Here is a 26,894-nt window from a genome sequence, read left to right as displayed (position 1 = left end):
TGATATTTTTAATTTTTTCACAACTTTCGGAAAGTGTTTTCCGTCAAAAATAAAATGAAAATACTTTCTTGGAAACCAAGCCAAATTTTCCTTTGACTGGAAAGTGATTTTCGTTGACCAACTTTTCTAATGGCAAACAAATATAGGAAAGTCTGGAAAATAATTTCTCGAAGACTACTTTTCAAAAAACAAATGGAGCCTTAATTTATTTGGTCGTATAGAAGACCTGCACATCTGATTGGTCATGTGTGCATGTGAGACATGTATGCCTCAACAAATTAAAACATTTTCACAAATAAATTTTTAATTATGCTGTTTTGGCTAAAGTTTTTAGCCACTATACTAATTAAAAAAGATAATAAAAAAAAAACCGCAAATCCAAGCCAACAAGGTTATATAAAACCTTAAATAATATAAACTAAACTTATTAAATCACTCATAATATATATATTATAGTATCTTAAATGATATTTTATTTCGACTATTAAAACTCTAAAAAACTTAAAATAGGCCAACAAAAAATAACTAAAATCTATAGAGTTATTAAATTAGATCTTTAGTTTATACATGTGTATATATATACACACCTGGTCATGGTCTTGCATTATTTTTTAACTCATTTGAATGAAAGAGTTCATAAATTTTCTATTCATCCCTATATTTTAAATTTATGCACACATATAATTAAAATCTGAAAATAATAAAATTATATTAAAATTCAATAAATTATTAAATTCAGAAATTTAATTAAAATAATTTTGACTTGCATGAAAAACTAAAATGATTTTTCGTCATGGTAAAAACTAAAATAATTTTGCATTTTATCACCAACTATAGGTATACCTAGAGATGGTGACAAATGATTTTTTGGAACTGAGATATTCTCTAATCCAATTACCTCAGGCGACGGGAAGCCACAACATGCAGGTTTTGGCCATTTCCACGGGTCTAGCCATTTTTCAGTTCCAGATGCTTCTTGCACTCCCTCCCTCTCACGTTACAAGGATGGACTACTGATCTCAGACATGGATCTAAACCTCTGCAGGCAGCTCAGAGAGGGATTTCGAATGACTGCACGGAACGAGCTGTATGCTGACATGCTTGCCCGTTACTTGAAGCCAGACTTCGAGGCCCAAGTCATCTCCGATCCCCTGTTACACAAGTCTCTGTAATGTCAGGTGCTGAGCAAACTTCCAACTGCAGAAATACAAGTTGTAGCTCCATGGTATCTTAAATGATAATCTGAAATAAGTTCATACTCGTAGCGTACGTGTGTTCATGTTTGTAAATATCCGAGCATCGTTCATCTGTTGATGCACTAAGTTTGAATGACAATAAAGAACATTGAATGAACCATTTGTGACTCTTTATGTGAAGGATCAGCTTGAATGTCTGGGATTACTCATAAATGGCTGTGAATGGACAATCAAACGAGTTGGAATAATAATAAAAAGGTTAACTTGATGGTTGACATTTGCTTTCAACACTAATGTATAGTCCGATTCGAAAATGAACAGTATTCATTGATGGTTGAGCTTGTAATCAAAGTCAACCGTTAAGTAGATACAAATTATACCCTAGTTATAAAAACAAGAAAGCTTATAGCTAAAGACTTTGAGGTTAATCATCTAGTAGGTGGCTCAGTAGTAAGAGTTTGGGACTAAGAGGTTTGCTCCTTTTGTGGTTTTAGGTTCGAGCCATGTGGTTGCTAATATGATGGTCACTGGAGGCTTACATGGTCGTTAACTTCAGGGCCTGCGAGATTAGTTGAGGTGCGCGCAAGCTAACCCAAACACCCACATTAATAATAATAATAAAAAACTTAGAGGTCTGAATACAATATATTTTTGAGGAGGCTAACACAGCAACAAACTGGTTAACAAATCATGTCCTTACTAGAAATCCAATTAATAAAGATTATTAAATTATTCAAATCCATCATCACAGTTGTTTTTTACCTTATAATATGATCTTATAAGATCTATTTTTTCCCATTTAGTATAATTTTTTTTGGGTTTTAAACCCTAATTAATTTTCAATAAAAAAAAACACTAATGGATAGTTATAAAACTTAATTCGACATGAAAGTTAGGTAAAAAGCCGTAGAAAACATTGATGATGATGATTTAAGAAAAATGATAAAGTTTATACAATAATTAGTGAGATATCCATTGTTTTTCGTAGATCAGTATCATATATGTATAGATTCGTTGAACAATCCATTCAAAGAAGTTGGTTTTCCATACTAAAATAATTTTCAGTTGGCATATCCTTCTCTTTTATCTAACGTCATATTCCACACCACCTAAGTTCTAAACAGTGGATTCATTGTAGTAAGCCATCTTTTACTTTGATTTATCAAAAAAAACCTTTTAACGTAGAAATCAAAGTCATTTATCATAATAGACAACTTTCTAAAGTGTTTTGTCCTTTGAATTTATGGCGAGCCTGAGAGGGCTGCTCATGCTCTTCTCTTGGTTTTTGCTACAAAACAATATGTGGATGTAATATCCTAGTATAATGTTCGCAGTGGTTTAATATTATTTTTTTAAATGTTAAAAATATATTAAGAATTTAGAGGATCTTTTAATCATTTTTTATCTAACCATCGTGTTAAATTCAAATGTCTAGTCTTGGGTCTGGTAGACGTATCAAACCCAAAAACATTAGGTTTGGAAACCATTTCAACTCATAGTGCTTGGGTTTGCATGTTGCCAGACCCAATTAGCTTGGTTCCGGCGTAGGTGTCAAACCTAAGACGTTTATGTGTGGCAAAAACGTTAGACGCAAGCTACTTTTTTGTTTTTCTTAAGGCTAAAAGCATTATTATACTGTATATGGAAATTGAAAAAACATGAAATACTTTTTTTTTGGCAGTCTATCCTTTTTTGATCTTAGGAGCAAAGAAATCTTTTTATTGTTATGAATATTGTGAAAAGTCAAAAAAGCCCTTAGTCAATAGTTCTAATTTTTGTTGACTCTAGGGGTAAAAGTACTTTGACTGTGTGAGAAATTGAAAAAGATTCATACACCCCCAAATAATCTTCTAATGACCATTGAGTAAGATGAAAAGACCCAAATATCCCTAAACCAAAAGTTTAAATTTAAGTCACTAAAAGATAAAAGGTAAAAGGGTAAGGTCTGGCAGTCATGCCAGATCCAAACAAAGAACAAACAATGAGAAGACAATTATGCACTTTAGTAGTTGATTACTGACGACAATCCAACAATGATATGGCTACACGCGTCGCACCATGTGGAAGAAGACACGACTGCGCATCTATTTTGAGGGCGAATGACCAGATTTGACCATCGGGAAGCGTTTCACGTGTCTCCTTAATGGCTCGAGCGCCGCCATCTCGATGTGGCATGTGGAACACGTGCCAACAACTTTTCGATTAAAAAACAAAAAATATAACATGAAAATAATAAAACGCCCTCATGGTTCTTTTAATTACACAACATACCCATGTAAATTTCACTATCGCAATTCACAGTAAAATTTATTATTGAAATCCATAATAATCTATGTTTAGAGCTACAATAAAATTTCCACACCGTTTAACTTTCTTTATAATGTTCTCAACCTTCATAAGCTTAATTAGCTATTTGATTCATTCACAGTGATTAAGAAATGTAGTAACTTAACCATCCAGTAGGTGGTCCAGTGATAAGAGTTTGGGATGAAGGGGTTTGCTCTCCCTGTGGTCTCAGGTTCGAGCCCTGTGTTTGCTAATATGATGGCCACTGGAGGCTTACATGATCGTTAACTTCAAGGCCCGTGGGATTAGTCGAGGTGTGCGCAAGCTGGTCCGGACACCCACGTTAATCAAAAAAATAAAAAAATAGAAATGTAGTAACTTGACATAGAAATCCTTGGTCTATTTTCCATAATTGAAAAAGGTGGCAATTTGATGTAAGAATTTTAATACTTGTAATTGTTTTTTTTTATTTAAAGACTTTCAAATACTTAAATCAATATTTTTATAAAAAAATATAATAAATAATATGCAAAAAAATATTAAATTCTAAAAACAATATTGTTTATTTTTAATATGTGATAAATGCTTTGTAAGATAAAATGATGTTATGTGTGTATGTTTAAAATGAGAAAATTATAAACATTTTCTCTAAATGGTTTATGAGGTATTTATAACCCTGAACGTTATTTTTTACGACTGATAAATTATTTCACTCTAATAATATTAAGGTCATGTTTATTTTTGTCTTTCAAAAGTGTTTTTGAAAAAAAAAATTATTTTTTTCTTTGCTTCAAATTAATATTTTTTGGTGTTTTTAGATCATTTTGATGCGTTGATATCAAAAATAATTTTTTTAAAAATAAAAAATATATTATTTTGATACATTTTTTTAATGAAAAATACTTTAAAAAGTAACAGCAATCACACATCTAAACAGGCTCTAATAGAAAATAAAAATTCATTACACATGTATTAATAAGAATTAAATATTTCTTATATAAATATTAATATTAAATAAATATATCTTATATATATATATATATACATATATATATTAATAAGATAAAAATATAATAATTCATAAAAAACTTTTATACAAATTAGAAATGTATATAAAATACAATCCTGGCTAAAAATCCTGGGTTAGTAAAAATTTGAGCTTAGGCGGCGCGGTAAAGAAAAAAAAGGCGTCAAGACATGTGCCTAGAGCTGGGCCTGAAAAAAAAAATCCAAACAGTATTTAACAAATCAAACACGTTGTCACAGTTTAGGCAAAAACGAAAGAAGAAAAAAAATTGATGATGATGATGCTTATCTCAAAGTGGTCCACAGCCATTTAAAGAGCTCCACCACCACCACACCCTCTCCATCACCCTTCTCTTCCCTTCCACACCCCGCCCCCAATCTCTCCATTTCACCCACAATCCTCACCCTCTCTCTCTCCATGGCTTCTATTTCACCACCATCTCCATACAAACTCACCTTCACAACCAGGAAAAGACTTCCATACCCCTCTCCAAAACCACAATTCCCTTCTCGCTACCCTCTCTCTAGGCTTCTTTCTGATTCCACTCTCTGTCGCTGCACCGACTCTTCAAATAATCCTTCGATTCAGTGGCGATGGGACGCTGCGTTGCAAGCTGTGTTTAAGAATGCGATTAAGAGTTTCGATTCGTATATGAATCCAACTAAGAAGGGAGTTGGCAATAAAGGGGTTATGGAGGGAGAAACTGGAGAGGAGGAGGAGGAGGATGATGGAACTGTGTGGGATTGGGATCGCTGGAGATTGCATTTTGATCAAGTTGATGAACAACAACGCCTTGTTTCCCTTTTGAAGGTAAAATTGGTGTGGGGAATCAAAAATTTTTTTTTTTTGGATTGTGGTTTATATTTTGGATTGGGAAATTGAAATTTTATGTTCTTTATGTTTTTAATCAATTAGCTGCATTTATTGCATGTGTGGAAAGATGGGGTTTGAGGGTGGGAAGTCTAATTTTTTATGATTTTTTATTGGAACTATGATTTCTTGTGTGTTGAGTGTGCATGCATGCTTTAGTGTTTATCTGGGTGAATTATGGTTGAGAAGTGTGAAAAAGATTGAAATTTTGAGATTAGGAAGTGGAGAAGTGCGAAAAGATTGGAAATTTGGGATTAGGAAGTGAAGCGTTGCTTTTTTCTCCAGCGTTATAGTTTATTGTTTAACTGGGAAAATTGGAACTTTGTGTTCATCAGCTGGGTTTTCAAAGTAAATTTTGAATGACTTGTTGTATTGCATGTGTTATTGTTTTTATGGGTGGAATTGTGGTTAGAAATTGTCAAAAAAGATGGGAAATTTGAGACTGGGGCAGTTTGTTGGCTTTTTTGTTTGGGGAATTTGTGCCTGCTGGAAAGTTGATGCTTCATGCTTCTTGCTTGGACTGTATCAGAAGGGACTGATACTGCAGGCAATAAAACTACACAGCTTGTAGTTTTATTGATTTGTGTGGTTGGCAACAAAACGGAATGGAGGAAAGAGTGCAACTTTATATAAATAAGGGTTTTCTATTAAATGCTGAAACCTTTCGCCTGCCCCGCTCTCTCTTGCAGTCACAGTTAGGCAACGCTGTAAACAGAGAGGATTATGAAGATGCCGCTAGGCTTAAAGTGGCAATTGCAGCTGCAGCTTCAAATGATACTGTTGGCAGAGTGATGTCACAGCTGAATGTGCGTAATTTGACTTGCAAGTATGGTTTACCTAAGGGATAAAATGCTTAAATTTCTTCAGTCTTCTTGTTTTTATTCCTTTTTCCTTTTTTTTGGCTGATTCAGAGAGCATTAGCACAAGAGCGTTACCTGGAGGCAGCTTTTTTACGAGATAATGCTGGTGCTGGATTGGTAAGTTCACACAAATTCTTTTTTACTTGATCAATGTACACACACAATTTCTAATATATGAAATATGTTCATTTTTGTAAGTGCAATAACTGCTGTACATTGCATTGGGCCTTGTCAGGCTACATAAACATTGCTGAATATTTCAGAAAACTTTGTGAGACTTGCTAGAGTGGCATCTTCATGTTTTTGGTTCTCTTTTTCTGTAGGTGTGAAGTGTTTGGTTCCTTAAGGGCTATTCTGTTTTGTTTATAGGATTCTTATTGTAACCTTTCATTTTCTGGAAATAAGTAGCAAAGTATTCTGAGTTTCAAGGGATTTTCTGCTTAGGCATTTAAATATGTAACTTTGATGCTACCTATCAAGTCTCTGTTTCAAAATTTTCCCTTTACCTTGTGCTGGGTTTCAGGTGGGATGGTGGTCTGGAATTTCTGAAGATGTTGATGATCCTTATGGTCTGATTATACGTATAACCGCAGAGCATGGAAGATATGTAGCAAGGAGTTACAGTCCACGGTAATTATTCACATGCTTGTTAGAGGGTTTCACTTTAATTTCACATTCATATTAAAAGTGAAGAGCCTAGCAGGCTATTTTTGGTGTTTTTTTTTTTGTTTTCACTGAAGTCTTGTTGATAAATAATTCCCCTGTTTCAGCTAATGTCTTCCATACTCTTAGGTTTTGGTGGTTTCAAGTCACAGTTCTCGGTTTTGTGTTACATGATTTGGTTAATTCCATCATATGTCCTGATTGTAGCTTGACGAGAAAAGTGAAATAAAATCATATAATCATCAAATAACAACCTAACAACTAAGTTATCAACAGTTTGTTGTATGCTGAGAACACTTCAGGTGCTCCATGTTACACTTCAGGAAACTTGCATCTTTTGTGCAGTGCTTGGCAAGTGCTCTTTATGTAGTGAATATATTTATTGCTGATACCTTGAAAAAATACTGTTAACATATTTGGTTCCATGTCTTGTCATCGCTGATAGAAGAGATTGATGAGAACAAATACAAATGGGCATGCACATGGCTAAATGGGAAAGCTATAATGTAGGTAGATCAATTTATATGATGTTATTTTTTTTCTTTAAAAAAATCTTTTAGTCTTATATTATTAGCCTGGATTTCTGTGTTTTTATCGACATGCATGTCCAGAAGTTATCAGTGGTGAGGAAAATTCACTTTGTAAGCTTGTGGCTGGTCACTGTTTTAAAGTTTATCATGGTCCTGATCTTTGCAAGCCTGGTTAGGCATGGACCGGATTGGTTGAGGAGCGTGTACTCTTTTTTCATTTACCCTTTCTTATACCCTGATGGAAAAGTCTTTCAGGGCATGTAGTTAATGACGTGAATGGATTACTTGTTAATTGGAAACGGAATATGGAAAATTGAGCTTGCATATCAACTTGAGAACAGTAATCAAGGACAACCAGCCTGTAAATAATAGAAGAGATGGTTTAGACAATAATGATGCCTTCTTAACAGACTGTATTACTGAAACCTTATGATATGTGGCAATTCTATTAAACAATATGCTATGTGGTGTATTGCAGGCACTCTTTAGAATTTAGGTGTCAAAGTATTATGTTCTAGTGCAATTGATTATAGATTTCCTTTTGTGCTAGATATTTGTCTCAAGATATTCCTGTGATGTTTTAGTTGAAATGTATGCACATTTTAAATGCCAGAGAATGTGGCTGATGCATGCTTGTTGTTTGGAACCTTTTTTCACGTAGCAAGCCTGTGACAAGCCCTGCTGCTCTACACGTGCAATTGCTTCCTGTCAATTGTTCCTTGTTTTGGAGGTTTATTGTTAACTTATCTTTTCTTTCAGACAGCTTGCTACAGCTGCAGTGGGGGTACCCCTTTTTGAGATCTTTCTTACAACGAATAAGAAAGGGGAATACAATGAACAGGTATCCTATTTCTATTCTTTTATTTTTTTTGAGTTGTGTACCTTATGCAATGAACTCGGGCTTTGACTTGATGCTTGGAGATTATTTTGATTTCTTGTACTTTGCAAAATTTTAGTCATCAAAATTGAAGACTTACACCTGAAAAAAAGAAAAGAAATTGTGCTTAGTTCCTGGTTTTAGAGTTTACCCTTTATTATGGTTTATAATTAATGTTCTACATTGCAAAGCTTTGGCTGGTTTATTTTTTGTTGACATAATGTTATAGTTGTTGAGAATGTGAACGTCTAACCTTTAGAGCTTCAAGTGCTTCACCAAGAAGCTATTTCTTATTATTATTATTTCCAAAAATCTCCTTGTCTGTCATCTTCATTCTGCAAGGCTCCCTGGCCTTAGAATATAGCTAGCTAATTATGTGGTTGAATCATTAGCATGCTTTCTTTTTCAAAAAATAATGACTGAGTGCTTGCATCTAAGCAAGGATAGATGCTGCTTGATGATTAATGTGCAGGCATATATTTGTAGGTGCATTTTATATGCTTGTTAAGTGTGTTGCAGTCACACATCTACATTCCATGTGCAGGAGCAGTTAGATAATAGTGTCTGATGGGGTTTGTTTAATTTTGTAGGCTGTGTATTTGAAGAGGAAAGGACTTTTCCAAGATCCTTCTACCTTGCCCTCTAAAGCTTCGGGTGCCACCAGTCGCTTGAATCCACCAGGGCCAACTGAAGATAAAAGTGACCTATTTGTTGTGAGTACTGAAGAGGTAGATGATGCTGATGACACAGAAGATGGTTCTGATCTAGCTGAGGGACTGCCTGGCTTTCAGAACATTTTGAGAGATATGGTTCCTGGTGTGAAGGTCAAGGTTTTGAAAGTGACAACACCAGCAAAGGTGGACAAGGATTTTATATCTAAGGTGATAGAGCAAATAATTGATGAAGAAGATGATGAGAAGGATATTGAGTTAGAAAGTGAGGAAGCAGAAGATGATGGCAAAGGTGAAAGTGACCAGGAAAGAGATGAAATTGAAATGGATGCTGGTCGTGGGATCATTGATGATGAAAATCAAAGTGAAATTGCAGTTAAAGTTGTTGTTGGGGGTCTTGCACAGAAACTTTCAGGCAGCGTTCCTGCAAAAGGCTCCATTAGAGTACCAGCTAAGCTAGACAGAAAGGGACGCAAGTCATTTTCCTTTTCTATAGAGAAAGAAGTAAACCAACAAAATGCCAAGGAACTGGCTTCAGCGGACAGAAAAGCTAAGCTTCGAGGTCAACGCAGTGTGGACCATGTAATGTTTGATCTAGCCAAATTCATTGGTAGTGAGAAGATACCCTTGAAGGTTGGTTCAATGTCTAAGGTCATATCTTTGTACAACTTGAGTAACTTGAGTAGGAGATCAACTCACCATTTGCTTTTAATTGTTTGTTTTATTCTTGAAGTACAGGTGCTGAAAGATGTTGGTGAACTAATAAGTCTTACCCTCAGTCAGGCTCAAAACCGTCAACCACTGTCTGGATCAACAACTTTTCATCGAATTGAGATATCAACATCTCCTGATCCTTTAAATGGTGATTTGTTACACAGGCTGTTAAATTCTGAGCTACTATGGCTCTAGGAGATGCTACTAAGTTTCAGCTTATCGTCGTCTTGTTTGTCATGGTTTAGGAATCTTCTCAGCACTTTGTTATATTTGGTTCCCTAAGCCAAAGTTTGAGTCTGAGCATAATACTGAATTAATTTTGTCAGGACTATATATTGGTGCACATGGGCTGTACACCTCAGAAGTCATACACCTGCAACGTAAATTTGGTCAGTGGCAAGAAGATCATGGGACTAAGGAGTCCTCTAATCTAGAGTTCTATGAATATGTGGAAGCTGTTAAATTAACTGGAGATCCTTATGTACCTGCTGGACAGGTACCTTTATTTGTCTCATACTTGCGTTGTGATACCTGGATAGGATTCTTGCGACATATTATTTGGTTTGCCTTTGAGCATAACATGTATTTTTGTTTGTGGTAATGTAGATTTTGTTGTACAACTTATCTGTCAACAATTTCCTTGGGCAAACCTTCTTCAGCCACATGATGCTTACAAGTTGATTTGCATACTTTTGCTAATTGTGTTGCTTAGAAGCTTTGTAATCAAAGTCCTGGATTAATTGTTCCCAAATAAAAAGAGAAGTCATGGATTATTTGCAAGGAAAATTGTTAAAATATCAGTTATGGTCTTGTGGGTGTAGGTTTAGGAATAATATGGTGATTCATTTTGTTGGTACTACACTTCGTGGAACCTTTATATTTGTATCACGGTTGTCTGCCTTGATCCTAACAGCTGTACTTGTATGGATTTTACAGGTGGCATTTCGTGCTAAGGTTGGGAAAAGATATCAGCTCCCCCATAGAGGCATCATTCCTGAAGAATTTGGAGTGGTGTGTTGTTAGCTTGTGAAGTTTGGTGTAGTTAAATCCATTTTTCTCTCGTTGCAAAGGCCTATGTGCTTTTTTTATTTCCTATTTGTTGAAGCACTTCTCAAGATCTTATTTGCAAACCAGATTGCTCGATATAAAGGACAAGGGAAGCTTGCTGAGCCAGGATTCCGAAATCATCGATGGGTTGACGGTGAACTTGTTATTCTTGATGGAAAGGTGTTCAGATTTTAGATTATCCTGTTTAATTTCTTTTTTGCCAAAAAAATTTTTGGTATTTGATCGCCAGTCCCAGAAAAGGATCCACAATCCACGCCTAGTTTGGGATTGACCCTAGGTTGTTGTTGTTGCTGCTGCATCTGATATATGTTTTCCTCCGAACTATGTTCCATGCTTTTCTTTTTCTAAATAGAATGTTCATCGGGACATTTTTCCTTTCCTTTCTTTCTCATTCTTTCTCCATTTTTTTTTCTTGCAGTACATTAAAGGGGGGCCTGTTGTTGGATTTGTGTACTGGGCTCCTGAATATCACTTCTTGGTGTTCTTCAATCGTCTGAGGCTTCAACAGTAGATGCTCATCGTGTACATTATACTTGAGCTTGTCTATTCTTTCTTCGTATTTGGTTGGGTATGCTATTCCTTGTTAAAATAAATCATTTTAGTTTTGGTGAATCTTCCGTAAGATACATAATTAGTTTTTGTTTGCTCTTTTGCTGGATGACTGGTTGATCTTACTGCCTAGCATTCTACTTTTGCATGCTATTGTCAGCTCCAGATATGAGTGATTAGTTCTCATCTTGAAAGCGCTGATCCAATGGCATTGTTCTTTATTACTACTTTGCATGTGCACTTAGATAACTGCTTGAGTCTAGTCAGCAGTGGCCATTGATTTGGTATAGTCTATGGGAACTGATTACTCTGCAGGAATGTCATGCTGTCCTATGTTGCTTGTACGGGAAGTCATTGTTATTGCAGAAAGTTGGTTTGTTGCATGTGATCAAATTGTTGACGCTACTACCTTCCCTATTTAAGCTCTCATCTCCTTTCAACAAGTGTTTCCATGTTTAATTGTCATTGATGATAACAAAATGTAAGAAAAACATTTTGTTTCTTTGGTGATTTGCACTTTTAACTGGTGAAATGTCTTGTCGTAAAAGGTTGAACCTGTCATAGGATGTTCCATAATGCTTTTTTAATGCAGTAATCTGTAAGAAATCTTTTGTTGATCTTTTTTTATTTTATTTTTTTGCAGTCGTGAATGGCATTTTGCTACCTGTATGTTCTCCACCTTGAGCAGGCCTGGAGGCTTAGAAATCTTTCCCTGTCCAATGCACTATCAACTGACTATTGCACCTGTAAGCTTATTACTGACTGGAATTAACCCAGAAAGCTTGGAGATGTGGTAGATGCTCAGCCTTTTTTACTGCATGATTTTGAGGCAATTCTTTCCATCGGCTCATTATGCCTATGCTAATTTTTGCCATACTGCCTCTCAATTTCGAAGTAGTATTTAGTACTTGTATTAATTATGATGCTACTTCGGTAATGATATTGATATATGTAGTTGGTATGTGAAAACACAGATGCAGAGACCAGTGTATTCGAGGTTTAATGGTTTATTTTATAGAGCAGTTGCTGGACAAGCTTGTTGCATTTTGAACGGGCTCATGTACAATCAAGTGCTTTGTACCGATCTCTTTTTTCACTTAAATAATAAATTAATAAAAATGCGACCTCAACCAGTTATTTTGTAAATGTGCTGCTCCCCTTTCTTTTGCCATGTAAAGGCCTACATGATGCATCAGCTCCTGCAAAAGAAAAACAAAATCATGATTCATGAGCGGTGAGCGTGTTGTTTTGGGGTTATACTGTTTATATATATATTCAATAAATATGATTCAAATTCAAGATAAATTATGCAATACAAACACAATGCTAAATAAATATAATTTTAAAATTTAAAATATTTCTAAATAATCAAGATTAAATAGATTTTTAATTTAAAATAATTTAACTTAAATAAAATATCAAAATATTATGAAAGTAAAATGTTTTAACACAAATATTTTAAATATAAAGTTAGATAATCTTTATCAAGGCCAATGAAATCTAAAACATCTTTTATTTTACTTAAATTCCTACAAAGTATAAACATAAAAAAAAACAACATGAATATAAACCATATATATTAGTAATAAATCTATTTTTAAAAAATTAATATCATTATTAATAAAAATAGTAATAATAATTTTTAATATTATTTTTAATATCATTGTTATTGAAAATAGTAATGAAAAAGAACTTTTTATACTTGGGTGGTTTAATTAATTAAATTGAACCTTTCAATGACTTTTCAAGAACGGAACGGAACATGTGAAATGAAATCGGAACGTTCCGGCTGAAATTTAGCCGAAAAATCCGAAACGAAACGAGATTTAAAATGAGATGAAAATTATTCTGTTTTGTTCTATTTTTTAAATTGGTATGGAATGTTTCGATCATTCCAAGCGAAACGGAACAGAATTGACAACCTTGAAATACACTTTTACATTCTCCAGAGGGGAAAAAAATCAGCTGGTTTCTGGCTGATGAAGTTGAACAAACAAAATCCAGCACATGCCTCTGCATATGCCCGCCACCAGTATCTACATCATACCAAAATAAAAGGCTGCAAACAATCTGTCAAGCGTAATTTTTCTGTTAATTGTGATTAAGCATGCAAGAATGATGGCTATAGGTTCCCATCATCGTGAACTTGTAAGCTAGAATCATGACTTGCAAAGATGGAAACAACACTGACAAAAGCAAAACCAAAACACTCTACACGAATTGACCTTGACAGAGATATAACAAACCCATCATTTTCGTACAATCAAGTTGTCGTTATGAATTCGTCTTGGCTATTTGTCATAACCATACTAGAGGAACAAGCATATATACATATACTACTCGAGTGCCAGGAAACATATTTTAAAGCTCCAACAAAAGGTTCAAACAAAAAACTTAAATTTACTGATGCAGCCTCTTATAGTGTAAGCGGACTCATGTTTGATCCTTTAAATCAATTTTTTTGCTCAACTTCAACTGTCAGCACAGTGCAGCAAATGCCCAATGGAGTTCTTATATAGTTGAAACTGCATCCAACCAAGCAAAAACAGAAACACATTCAGTTCAGCATTCTCAAATATTTATCGCAGCAAGCATCAATTGAAACAAAACAAATGATTAAACCAACTCAAAAGTACCCTAGTTATCATGCTGGAGGGTTGAATCCCTCCAGCATGATACTAGGGTACTTTTCCATGTTAAATTTAATGGTGGAAAATGGTAAAAAAAAATACATTGAATAGTGGTTACAATTCAAACAAGATGGCAATGATAGGCATAGGTTTCAATATCTTTGATTTCTATGATGGCTAAAGGACACACAGGACCTTTTCAACTGTGATATTATAAAAAAAATGTGAAATATATGAATGTGGATTTTATTAGCCATGCCTTTGAGCAGGGTTCAGGGACAATTGTTTGTTACTTGATTTCAAGACTATATCCACCCCATTCCTACTGAAGGACAACCTTTTCCAGAAGGGGCAAGGAAGGATTCTGCATTCAACACCTATAATGACATCAGGTGGAGCCAGGTTTGGAAGTGCTAGCCAAAAACATGCCCATTTGATCACATTTGAGATAAATTAGGAATGTGTGTTCGTAGAGACCGAAAACATTCTAATTCTCTGATTTATGGACTTCTGAGGCATGGCAGCAGCAGGTGCTGTCTTTGAGGGATAGATGTTGCATATCAATGACTCCTATTCTGTTCTCCAATAGCTAAAGTTAACAGGCAAGCTTTCAAGAGAATTCCAGGAGCATGAGTATTGAGACTGGGACCGCGAGTATTGAGACTAAGGCAGCCATGTCAATTCTAGTAGCAGAAGTCACTGAATTAAATAAAAAAGTTTTGGTGACAAACAATATCTCGTAACACCTACCACCTTGACAGGGAATCCAACTCAATTCTATTATTCAATAAACAAACCCACCTAGCATAGCCTGTCCCATTTAGACTCAAGGCGCAGGAGACAGAATTTCTTAGCAGAGGCAGGAGAGGAAGCAGGAGTGGAAACCCACCCCATGACCATCCCTACTTTTAACCCTTCACGATTTCTGTAAAGCCTTTTCCTTCTATAGTTATTATGTCAAACATCCAAATGTTGCAGCGGTTTATGCAATCAATATCTTCTCATGTTCCCTGGAAAATGATGTATATATGCTACTTTAATTGAAACGATACAAACTGAATGGATGACTTAGATGTAATTAAGGTACAGCTTATTTAAGAGAATAGCAAAACTACTGAGTTTTCAATTAAAACCTAGATCTAGTTGACACTGTCAATTGTCAACATTTCGACGCAGCACAAAAAACTTGGAAAGTAAATTAAGTAAACAAGGCAGCACAGCATTTATTAGCCATTTTTAATATTGGTATATAATCAAAGTGGAAACTCTTCTGTGGGTAGGGAGGAGTATTGGTATTAAACTATGAAAGAACTTAGTTCCTAGTCAATTTGAGCAAACTGCTTATATTAATTTGATAACAAGCACGCACACATGAAGAATTCATTAATGGAATCAAAGGCAGAGCACCTGTTCTGCAATCTCTTCACGTTTGTGAACTAGCTTTTGCACTTCAGCCACACCAGATTCTTTTACCATGTTAGTCTTTGAAGTTATAGCATCCACCTGTTAATTAAACAAAAGAAACTTACAAAATATTCAACTACTTCAGATCAATATGAGTTGGTTTAGCATTATATATAAAAGTACCTTTGTTAATACATCTTCAACCTTCCTTTGCCTCGCTCCTAGATCATGCCTCCTGGATTCCACCTCCGATTTGATATTATTGAATTCTTCAGTAGCTTCGTCACACTTAGCATCTCTTTCTTTCTCTAACAGCTTTTTACACTCATCCAACTGTTGTGCTGGGAAAGGCAGAATATGCTATCGGCTCAAAAGGCATTCATTCAAAATATAAAGGAAACCAAATTAACTCAATTTTCACAAGAACGTACCTTTCACTTGCAACTCAACAAGTTTGGCACTAAGTGACTTATCCATCAGTTCATCATAACCGAGCTTAGCTTTTAAGGCCTTATAGTCCTTTTCAATTGATTTGGCAGAATTTACCTATCAAAAGTTTCAATTGCACCTCGAGGGTTCTGGAATCAAATATTTACTGACAACATTCAAAAGCTTTATGGAATGGCAAAAGGATAATAAATATGTCATCTGAACTAATAGGTTACTGATATTACAGTAAGATACTGTTTCCCTCTTTGTGATCATAGAGTATTCTAAATGAAGCTGTTAGAACAGAATATTAAATTTCAGAGGCAAAAAAGTTTACATGTTCTCACCTGTTCATGAATTGCCTGCATCTGATTGAAGTGCTTTGACATTTTCTTAGAAGCCTGAGAGTAGAACATAAAGAAACCAGTAAGATTTTATGCATCGCTGATTATAAGACTGAGATTCCAGTAAAACTTTATGTGTAGCTTATTATCAAACAGGCAAAACACAGGAAACATCATCCAATTAAACCAGATTTGAAAAAAACAACTGTACTGCTAAAACTTGAAAAGAAAAAATCTCATTATTTGATAAGCATTCAAGAACTGACTCCCATTTGGTATTTGAGGAAGAAATAAATAATATATTTTTTATTTGAACAAAGCCTCCAGAGCTCAAATTTTTAATGCCATTCAAAACCATTTATCCATGAAATATTAAATTTTAGAGTCTACCTCAAGCAATTTCACAATAATTACAGTCTAAAATTCAGAAACTTCTAGGAAAACAAATATTAATTACAAATAATGCAAAGAAATTAGACTGCATTTTCATAATGCGTAAGCAAACTCCATCAAACCAGCCAAGCTCAGCAAACCCTGAAGGCAACATAGCAGTTTATGAAAAAGTACCTTCGTATAAACCTCAAGGACATCAGTCTTAGCCTGAAAGGATTGCATTGCTAATCTTTCAGCATTTCTTGCATCTTGTCGAACTGATTTCTTCTCCTCCAAAGCCCTCTTTTAATACATGCAAGGATTATTTGCATGTCAACAAGGAATCCAAAAGGAAAATAACAGTGTGCAAATAATGAAAAAAAACAACAATAGTGTAGGATGCATTAAGACAGAATAAACTTGAATATGGTTGAAGTTGAATTGTGTCTAAACTTGAATACGGTTGATGTTGAACATGAATTTCATTACAAAAGACATTAAGGGTGGTCAATAACCAAATGCAATGAGACAGCATAAAATAGGGTAACCAAAGTAAATTCAAGAACAAAAGGGGAACACTAAAACTCAAGGGTAGCCGATACAATGTACCCCACCACAAATATAGGCTACATACAATTTTCTATGAATTCATTAGAAAAAGCATTGAGACATGCACAATACAAAGAATACTTAGCTGTGTTCGGTACAGAGGGATTCAAGATTCCAGGGAGAATAATTTCCTAAAAGATGCATAAAATTGAAATTTTCAAGTTCCTTAGCTTATAAGTGTGCTGTTTGTGGTTTCATCAATTCCAAAAGCATGTTCTCCAAATTCCACGGAGGCAACGATTGCCATTTTGTGTAACCAATGCATCATATCATATCTTACAATTTAGTTTAAACCATTATGATGTAAAGTAAGGCCATCCATCTACATCTTACCATGGCTCCTATAGTTAAATAAACTTCACTAGAGCATGGCATTTTGAATTCAGGATATTTCAAGTGCTAACATAGAATGCAGTTCATTTATCAAAATAAATGGACCTCAATATGTAGAAGAAAAGATACCTGCAGTTTATCTGGTGATTGAACAATTTTTGACCTTAAATTCACATTTTCTTGAACACTTTGTACCAGGTCAAACTCGGCCCTTGAGATCTATAAAACAAAACAAGGGATGTGATATCAACAACAGCTGTTATTTAACATATTCGGTCAGCTTCATTTCCTTTTATGCTGTTATTCAATGTGTAATAGCATTTCACATAAAAATCAGCAATAATGGTGTTATATAATTGCTGTTATTTCAAATACAACGTGTTATTTCCAAGAAAAGGGGCTTTGATAGTTTGACTTTTACTCTCTCTTTTATTGGTTTTTTCCGAGATTCCACTCATCCCAGCAATTCTAACTTTTAGTCACTGACCACAACACTCGAATAATTTTGTCTTTTGGAGCTCTCTAAAGTCTCAACTCTCTCTCATCATTGAACACTCACGACCTCTTTCACACAATCACACTCACTTTAACTTGATCTTTTAACCAAATCAAACAAAAAATTGAATTATCCACTTGGAAAGTGATGATCCAACTTTTTTTTTTTTAACTATAAGAGATCATTTTTAAACCATATTAATTTTATAATTTTTGTAATTAATTTCGAATGTAATTTAATTATTATTTTTGTTGGTGGTATATTGGCATTTATGTTAAATTCAATTTGAACTGTTGGTTACTCTTAAGTTAATTCATTATATTTTATTAATTTTTAAATTTAATTGTTATTGTTTTTTTTTTTTCAAGGCAATAACTGGATATAATCATTAACTTATTATTTACATTAAGATAGTTTGTAACACGCGATTTTAAGTTGTAATACATTCTAGTATTATCTTTTGTATGATATTAAATTACAAAAAGTATTACTATTATGCTTATTCAATAAAAACCATTAAGAATGCGAGTTATTATAATTTTTTCAACGACTGCTAACACATTCTCGACAACAGTGGCCATGATTGTTATTTTACATCCCCGATAAACTCTCATTCTGCAACTTAAACCTATGATAATGACGACTCTAGGAAACTAAGCACTCAGAATAGGTAGGTGCATATCTGTAAGGTAAACCTACATACACACACGGTAAAGTTCTTTATTGTTATCATTCAATTTGATATAACCGAGGCCAAAGAACAAAATAAATCAATGTCAAAGCATATCAGTCTCTAAATTATTTGCAGAATCTACAAAGAACCAACATTCAACATCCTTACTTACTTCCCCGTCCATTTCTGTACTCATCTCCTTCAATTTCCGGTAAGTAGCTCTCTGAGACATCTGGTGGTTATTGAGGTCACCAATCCTTTGGCGCAATTCTTTAACTTTACCATCAACATCTTGAACAAGCGGTAACTCTCTCTCCCTCGCATCATTGTACTCCGCAATCTCCGCATTCAACTGCATAACCCAAAATAACACAGAACAGTCAGAAAAAAAAAAGAGTAATTATCAGTTAAATTATCATAATAACAACCCAACCTGGGAAATCTTATCGTCGAATTCTCTTCGCTGCTCGTCAAGAAGCGAAAGTTCCTCCCCAATGGGTCTCAATTCATTCATTTTGGAGTCTTTATGAAGACAGAAATTAAGAATAGCACTGAGAAAAAATTGAGTGCGATCTGCTTGGGGTTTCAAAAGATCTTTGAGAGTAAAAACAGCAGGGCATTGTAGCAAAGCTATAACCTCTTTAATCTTAATATAATTATTAACAGTCCGGGCCGACCCGACATGGTAATGTGGGTTCTCTAGCTGTTCTAATGCTGCAAATTCAACTTGCCCGCCGTCTTCCCTACACCACACCACAATTAATTTATTAATTATAGATAAATTCTAAAAAATGAAAGAAACTGAGTTGATTGATGACTCACTCGTGGAGAAGATCGAGGTAGACTAAGAGACGGGTGTAGATGTCGGAGACGAAATCAGGGGTTGGGTTTTTGAGGTCATTTTCAATAACGGCGGCGATTTGTGACTCGGCCAGGATCGATATCATGTCCGCACGGGGGAGTATTGGGTACTCGAACTTCGACATTTTCTTAGGGATTTCTTTCTTCTTCTTCTGCTACTGAGTCCTGAGTTGTGGTTTTGGTGGGAGCGTTTTGAATTTGAGATTTTTTGTGGCTCTCTCTTTCAAAAGTGATCCTCCATTATTGAAATACTATCCGTTTTGAACCCTACATAAATTATCGTATCTTTTGTCTCACTAACAATTCTGATTTCTTAATTAGGACTTCCATACAAATTTCTAAGCTTAAACCATTCATTTCCCAATAAAAAATTCTTTTTTACAAAAAAATAATAAAATTTCAATGGAATTATAATCGAATATGAACAAAATGGATACAAAATTTTTTTCAGAGATAAAATTAAGATCATTTATTCATTACATGTTTGGCACTGGTAATTTCTACTTTTCAAGTGTCTTTAAAGTTGTATTTCATCGTAAAAATTATTAAATTTGATTTTATTTATATGTTTTTGAATGATTTTAATGTATTACTATAAATAAATAAATAATATTTTTATAAAAAAACACGCTTAAATGAGGCTATCTTCGAGGTTTGCTTTTATCTTTTATTTTTTTGTTTGATTTGATTTTTAAATGAGTTATTATATTTGTTGTTGTTGTTTAATTAATCGAGTATAAATTGAATCCTTTACTATTATATTATATTAATATTTAGATCCCTTCATTTAGAACATTATTAAAATGATTTGTTGAACCATAAAATAGATGAAAGACATAAGTTCAAATTAAATCTAAAAGTGAAAAATAAAATAAAATCCCATACTTTATCTAGTAATACAAGTTAAAAAAAAAAGAGAATAATTTAATTATACTTTGTGAATAATAAATTTATTTTTAATTATCTCCCACAACTAGGATTTAATCAAGTTCATATTTTAACTAAAACTTTGTTTGCATCCACTTAAACGGGGTGTTTGGAACAATAGTATATATTATTTTTTAAAATATTTTTTTGTTTGAAAATACATTAAAATAATAGTTTTTTTATTTAAATTTATTTTTAATATCAACCCATTAAAATAATCTAAAACTATAAATAAAATAAAATTTAAAATTTTATAAAATAATAATTACACCACTGTCCCAAACACACAAAGTGTTTCGAGGACGGATTGTATATTGACTAATAATTAGGGGGGGCCGAACACCTCTTACCCTTATCTTATCTTCTTCCTTATTTTTTTTACACTGTAACTGCTTCTTGCTCTTGCCTGTCAATCTCTTCCTTTTCCAATTGTTTTTGCTGGTTTATCTGTTTATTTTTGTCGTGTTCCACTCCTGCTGCAAACTATCTAAGCCAAGAACCTCTGATCCTTCCCCAGAAGAAAACCCCAAAAGCAAAAACTTCTAATCATCTCCAATGAAACCATTGACCACAAATCTCCCTTTCAAGTCACCCGTAACTTTTCCACTCTAAATATGCAATCATCTACCATACCCACATTCCCAACTTCACCTTTTCCTCCAAAAACCCTCCTTTTCTCTTCAAAAACCCAGTCTTTTCCATCAAAAAGCTCACTTCTTGCCCAAAGTTGTCATCTTTTCAGGCCAAAAATGGCTTCTCTAAGTGGGTTTATTGTAAGATCACAAACGGGTACTTCTTCAAGTGGTGAAAAGGGGTTTTCTACTTTGAATGAATATATGGGGAAGGGAGGGATTGATGTGGGAGATGAGTTAGTGGTGTTGTATGATCATATACAATATGCCTCTAAGAGAATTGCAGCTCTTGTGGCTTCTCCTTTCAACTCTAGTCTCAGTAAACAGAGTAATTTTGCTGGAGGTGACAGTGGTTCAGGCAGAGACGCACCAAAACCTCTTGATATTGTCTCAGTATGTCTACCTCTTACTGCTCCCTCTGTTTTTGGGTTGTAGTGGAGTCTAACTAGTTACGATAGGAGAAAATAAAGAAAAAAGCTTGTGCCTTTATGGTATATTGGATTGTAAGGTCCTTGATATTTGAGGTTTCCTGTTGTGTTTATGAAGCTAATGCTTCTTTCATAACACATGCAAACTTTATTTGGTAGTGTTGGAGTGGCCCCCGCTTATATATAGCCATTTTCCATCTTATGATGTTTAGTTATGCCTTCACAGTATGTTGCATTCTAAGGTCTTAATATTTTTCTGGTTTGAAAGTTTTAGTCGTAGACTTTTCAAGTTTTGAAGGTAATTGTTGATTGTGGCATAGAGTGGAGTTAAAAAAAAAATGTTATGAAAGGAGTTGCTGGTCTTACAGCGCCAACCTAATTCCTTTAACCCGATTTAAGAATGAAAACAAAAGGAAGTGACATTTTTGGCCAATGGATTGTGTTGTGCAGAATGAAATCATCTTATCTTCCCTTAAAAATTCTGGAAAAGTTGCTGTTATGGCTTCAGAAGAAGATGATGCTCCAGTTTGGATTAATGATGATGGTCCATTTGTGGTGGTAACAGATCCTCTTGATGGGTCTCGAAATATCGATGCCTCCATTCCTACAGGAACAATTTTTGGGATATACAGGCGCCTTGTTGAACTGGATCATCTACCCCAGGAGGAAAAAGCTACGCTGAATTCATTGCAAAGTGGAGCCAAGCTTGTAGCTGCTGGGTATGTTCTCTATTCATCAGCCACTATACTGTGCACCAGCTTTGGTTCTGGAACGCATGCATTTACACTGGATCATTCCACAGGAGACTTCATTCAGACTCATATAGACATTAAGATTCCTCCTCGAGGTAATACTTCTAATTATGCTAGTATTATTATTATTTGAAATGTTAGATTTGGAACTTCATTTGGACTATCACTATATATTATAAAAATTCAAGAATTCTATAATAATCAAGTAAATCCATCTATTTAAATGTAGCTCCTGATTGAGTGTGATATTGTCTATATTGCTTGGAGCAGAAAATAAATATTAGGAAGTCAAATGCACTCCTGATTCTCATATTACTACATTTCGGTTAGTCTTTGATCCCTGTTGGATTGGGGCTTAGTACCAATTACATGCTCTAGATTTTAACATGAAAATTTTCATTCATTATAGAACCATATTGGAATTATTGAGTTGTAATTTAGTAATCACAGCCATCATTATAATTAGTGTGTAGGCATCCATAATTGTTTGAAGAGAGAAGGAGAAATATCAAGTTTTGATATAGAAGCCATAAGATCCCATTATGACTGCTGTTTACTATGCCAGGGCAAATTTATTCTGTAAATGATGCGCGATACTTTGACTGGCCTGAAGGATTAAGGCAATATATTGACACTGTTAGACAGGGGAAAGGCAGATACCCCAAGAAGTACTCTGCTCGTTATATATGTTCTCTCGTAGCTGATTTCCATCGAACGCTGTTGTATGGTGGTGTCGCAATGAATCCAAGGAACCATCTTCGTCTAGTTTATGAGGCAAATCCTCTTAGTTTTCTTGTTGAGCAAGCTGGGGGCAGAGGTTCTGATGGTAAAAGCAGGATTCTCTCTATGCAACCAGTCAAATTGCATCAAAGACTGCCTTTATTTTTAGGAAGTTTAGAAGACATGGAAGAGTTAGAGAGTTATGGAGATGTTCAACAGAAAGTAAACCCTGGATATGAAGTTTGATTCTATGCTGATCCTTTAACAGTTGTGATAAGAATTGACTTCAGTTGTTCTGCTGCTAGTTTCCTATTCATTAACAATCTGCAATTTTCAAGTCCCTGTAGACCGTTCCAAATTCAGAGTGCTGACAGTTGCATGACGCTCATCTTTCCTACCCAATTGACAAACATAGCTTGGAGAGTTTTGGCATGAAAAATTGGAAGGCCATGTGGGATTTAATGTTGTTCCTTCTTGATGTTCTTCCCTTTCCCTGTTTGAAGGGTCAGCTTTTTTTATTACAAATGTATACCTTCTTCTTGTACCATTACATCAAATAATCACCCGTTGCAAATTATTGTATAAAAAATCGTGTCTTGTATAATAGATCCACTTCTGCCTTCATAGAGTTCCATTGACACCCATATCCTTTTTATTTTACTTAGCACAACTTCCTTGCTGATATATATATATCGCTGATTTTGAATGACTCAAGGTCGCTAAATACTTGCACATCCGTAACTTTTTGAGATGCAAGATTTATTCAGCACCGTAAAGTTCAAGTGACTGATTTAAACTGGATCCATAGTGTTTCCATCTTTTAGAGTATGAGTACGAGTTGTAGTTCCAATGTCTACTTATTTTCATCAGCAAGGTCGAGGTCTAAAAATTCATGTTGGTTTATTCAGCATGTCTACATCATGTCATTTATATGCTCTGCTAATTTCATACCATTTTCTGAAGATATTTGAAGCTACCTTTTCTTATAGTTGACCAATTGCTGGACAAAATTACTTGTATACTCTTCATGTATATTTTGATCCGCAGTAATGACTGCTATTTGGCTGCCTTCAGTCGTAAGGGGCCTAAGGGCTCTCCTTTCTCCACGATTACTATTCTCAGTGACTTAGCAACATCTTCTCTGTTGAAGGAGCCATTTGATTCCTTTGCACATCAAAGCAGATTCCTTGTTCTACTGACATCTTTGCATTCACACCATTGGTCAGTCATCATAGGCGTGAGTGTTAAGGAGTGGCCAAAACCAGGTGATTCAATGATGGAGCCCCATCCTGAATGAAGAGGCACCCTCCAATAGATGGATGAGCCAGTATAGATAGCTGTGGAGCCCAACCAAGACTGACAATGCCTTGACCAGATGTTCGAGCCAAAAGCCATTAGGCAACAACTCTGAGTCATCTAGTCCTTCTGGTTTCCAAAGAAGAAAAGGAAGCTCGGAGAGCCCCAGCCCATAGGCCAACTCTTTAATTTATCGAGAAGGCATCTTTTACTCACTCCCAAATGCCACACATTTTACCTCTTGTCGATCCAGCTACTTAAAAGTGCTCGACCAATTTGAGTTAGACAGGTCAGAGGTTTCATTATCGACAACATTTGGCTGAAGCAAATCCACTGGTAAAACTGGTTTTTTCTACAGTTCTTGAAGCAGATTCATATATTTTTCTTCAAACTCATGACAGGGAACAGATTCACATTTGATACAATATTTAAGGTGGTGACAATAATGTACTACGATTATTTATTTAGTTTTTCAGGTTCTCTGAAATCCTGATGTGTAGGATGTTGCTATTCGGCAGAGACGAACTCGCAAATCCAACTCATTCTAAAGAAGGTAAACTCTATGCTTTCATAGCCTTTCCATTGGACATATTTGCCATTTTTTTAATTAAGTTTTCAGAGAAGCCAAAAATGGCTTCCTTTGATGGGTTTAGTGTAAGAGCAAAAAGTGGCACTACTTCTTCAAGGGGTGGTGAAAATGGCTTCCTTTGATGGGTTTAGTTGAACTTGCATGGCAAACTTTCCTTGCTGAATGAAAGAAAAACTCAATGCCCCTTAACAAATTAAGATGACTGGAAAAACAAACTCCAAAAGAAAGGGAGCAACCCTCACATATTTATTTATGTTGATGAATACCTGCAGAGTAAATTTAAGGTATAGGATTCAGTCGCTGTTGTGAAGTCTCAGAATCTAGGAGGAGCTTGGGGTACAATTCGAAGAAGTTCAACTGATTAATTTAAATATGAGCAATATTTAAGATGCATAGTTTATGTGGATTTAATATTATGGATAGTACCAGAAATGGAATGGATATATTCATCAGCGATGTAGAAGGCTAAAATTTTCATCTCTGGAAAAAACAAAAGCAGCAGCAGCAGCCTAAAAATTCATGTACATTATACAGCACTTTTTTTATGCATTTTACATCATGCCATCTCTATGCTGCTTCTTCCATACCATTTCCTGAAGATGGTTGACACCTTTTATTTTCATAGTCAACCACGTAATGGATGCATGAGCTAGTATTTCAAGTTGTAGTGCCCAGCCTTTTTCTTGATGTTTAATGTTCCTTTTTCTTGAAACTGCTTGTATATCGAATAAACTTGCTGATGTAGTCATCTTGCAGGTGCTGACTAGAAAATATTGCTTGCAGTTCAGAGGTCTTAAGTCTTATAGGCTCCCCTTCTTTGTCGACCATCACTAGTCTCATTGACTTGGCAACCATGTCTCGGTTGAATGAACCATCTTTATTCCTTGGAACTTCAAATCCAGCACTCTTTTCCACTAGTAACTTAGCATTAAGTGTCTGGTCGTTGACCATAGGCATAAGAATTAAGGGGTGTCCGAAACCAAGTGATTCAATGATGGAGCCCCATCCTGAATGAAAGAGGCACCCCCCAATGGATGGATGAGCCAGTATTTCTAGTTGTGGAGCCCAACCAAAACTAACGATTCCCCGATCTGAGATCCGAGAGACAAACCCGGTTGGCAATAAGTCTTGGCTGTCAATACCTTCTGGCTTTTTGAGGATCCACATGAATGGCAGCCCAGAAAGTTCAATACCATAGGCTAATTCATGGATTGTTTCAACTGGCATCTTGTACTCACTTCCAAATCCCACAAAGACCACAGACTTTTGCTCTTGTTTGTCTAGCCACTTAAAAGTACTAGAAAAATTGGAGGATTCAGGATGGCTAGTTTTGTTTTCAACAAAATTTGAAGGGAGCAAGCCGATAGGTAAAACTGGCTTTTGGTAGATTTCTTCTAGGACATTCAAATAGGAATCTTCAAACTCTCTACAACTCCTTACTGCAACCATGTCACATTCTGCCAGAGTTTTTGCCCGCCGTTGGCCAGTTGAAATTCCAGATACATCAGGAATGTATACATGTTGCATATACCTTGTTCCCTGATCAGGCCTGTAAGCAACAAGTGAAGGGAAGGGGATCCATTCTGGAGCTCTTGCATAATCTTCTGGTCTAGTACGTAGACGGAAGGAATGTAACTCATCTGGTGGCCCTAGATATGCTGATGAGGCAGCTGATAATGGACTGAAAAACACAGAAGTAATCCCATATCTAGCTGCAATAGCTGGGATCCAGCAAGCAGCAAAGTCAAACAGAATCATCTCTGGTGCTTCTTTTTGAACCAGGCTCTCAAATGGCACCTTTAAGGCATCATATGCCTGCTTTAGATACTGTATTTGCTCCGGTGACAGGTCAATGGTGGCCTCACAGTTTTCAGGCAGGCCATCAACAATTGGTAGTTGGATCTCGATGAACTTGAACTTGCCTGAAATATTTTGAGGAATGGAAGGTAATCTCTTAATATTTCTTGGGGTGGATATGAATGATATATGAATACCCTTCGCTGCTAATTGTTTCGAAAACTCGAGATACGGTAGTATGTGGCCAAATGCAAACCATGGGAACATGAACACATGGGATTTGGAAGCCAT

General features: G+C 35.2%; 4 protein-coding genes across 6 annotated transcripts; 2 read left to right on the top strand and 2 right to left on the bottom strand.

The window, feature by feature from the left end:
* The first annotated feature begins 4,755 nt into the window (after nucleotides 1–4,755).
* On the top strand, nucleotides 4,756–12,355 carry LOC7472526 (protein EXECUTER 1, chloroplastic). 3 transcript variants are annotated; one of them, XR_002978745.2, is made up of 12 exons: nucleotides 4,757–5,319; nucleotides 6,069–6,185; nucleotides 6,291–6,356; nucleotides 6,763–6,869; nucleotides 8,192–8,273; nucleotides 8,900–9,613; nucleotides 9,719–9,842; nucleotides 10,021–10,190; nucleotides 10,631–10,705; nucleotides 10,829–10,921; nucleotides 11,181–11,330; nucleotides 11,955–12,355. XR_002978745.2 is itself a non-coding variant. In XM_024588999.2 (12 exons), exons 1-11 carry the CDS (start codon nucleotides 4,927–4,929, stop codon nucleotides 11,271–11,273), a joined length of 2,034 nt encoding a protein of 677 aa, XP_024444767.1. In that variant the 5' UTR covers nucleotides 4,757–4,926; the 3' UTR covers nucleotides 11,274–11,284; nucleotides 11,955–12,355. The 3 variants fall into 3 exon arrangements, 2 of the variants coding, with proteins under 2 accessions (XP_024444768.1, XP_024444767.1); XM_024588999.2 differs by having other exon boundaries at nucleotides 11,181–11,284; XM_024589000.2 differs by lacking the exons at nucleotides 10,631–10,705; nucleotides 10,829–10,921; nucleotides 11,181–11,330; nucleotides 11,955–12,355 and having other exon boundaries at nucleotides 4,756–5,319; nucleotides 9,719–9,933; nucleotides 10,021–10,169.
* Nucleotides 12,356–13,503: 1,148 nt separating this feature from the next.
* LOC7484610 (kinetochore protein NUF2 homolog) lies at nucleotides 13,504–19,684 on the bottom strand. The gene is made up of 10 exons (XM_002323683.4): nucleotides 19,424–19,684; nucleotides 19,035–19,344; nucleotides 18,774–18,953; nucleotides 17,562–17,651; nucleotides 16,686–16,793; nucleotides 16,122–16,175; nucleotides 15,777–15,891; nucleotides 15,529–15,686; nucleotides 15,349–15,444; nucleotides 13,504–13,836 (listed from the first exon to the last, which is right to left on the bottom strand). Exons 1-10 carry the CDS (start codon nucleotides 19,585–19,587, stop codon nucleotides 13,783–13,785), a joined length of 1,329 nt encoding a protein of 442 aa, XP_002323719.3. The 5' UTR covers nucleotides 19,588–19,684; the 3' UTR covers nucleotides 13,504–13,782.
* Nucleotides 19,685–20,735: 1,051 nt separating this feature from the next.
* LOC7472525 (uncharacterized) lies at nucleotides 20,736–23,545 on the top strand. The gene is made up of 3 exons (XM_002323897.4): nucleotides 20,736–21,414; nucleotides 21,900–22,296; nucleotides 22,767–23,545. The coding sequence occupies exons 1-3, from the start codon at nucleotides 21,004–21,006 to the stop codon at nucleotides 23,165–23,167; spliced, it is 1,209 nt and encodes a 402-aa protein (XP_002323933.3). The 5' UTR covers nucleotides 20,736–21,003; the 3' UTR covers nucleotides 23,168–23,545.
* A 1,951-nt stretch (nucleotides 23,546–25,496) lies between these two features.
* On the bottom strand, nucleotides 25,497–26,894 carry LOC7472524 (putative UDP-rhamnose:rhamnosyltransferase 1). Its single transcript, XM_002323682.3, has one exon. It carries the CDS (start codon nucleotides 26,892–26,894, stop codon nucleotides 25,497–25,499), a length of 1,398 nt encoding a protein of 465 aa, XP_002323718.2.

This window comes from Populus trichocarpa, chromosome 17 (assembly GCF_000002775.5).
Source record: "Populus trichocarpa isolate Nisqually-1 chromosome 17, P.trichocarpa_v4.1, whole genome shotgun sequence".
NCBI lineage: Eukaryota > Viridiplantae > Streptophyta > Magnoliopsida > Malpighiales > Salicaceae > Populus > Populus trichocarpa.
This window is presented reverse-complemented; position numbering and strand designations above follow the sequence as displayed.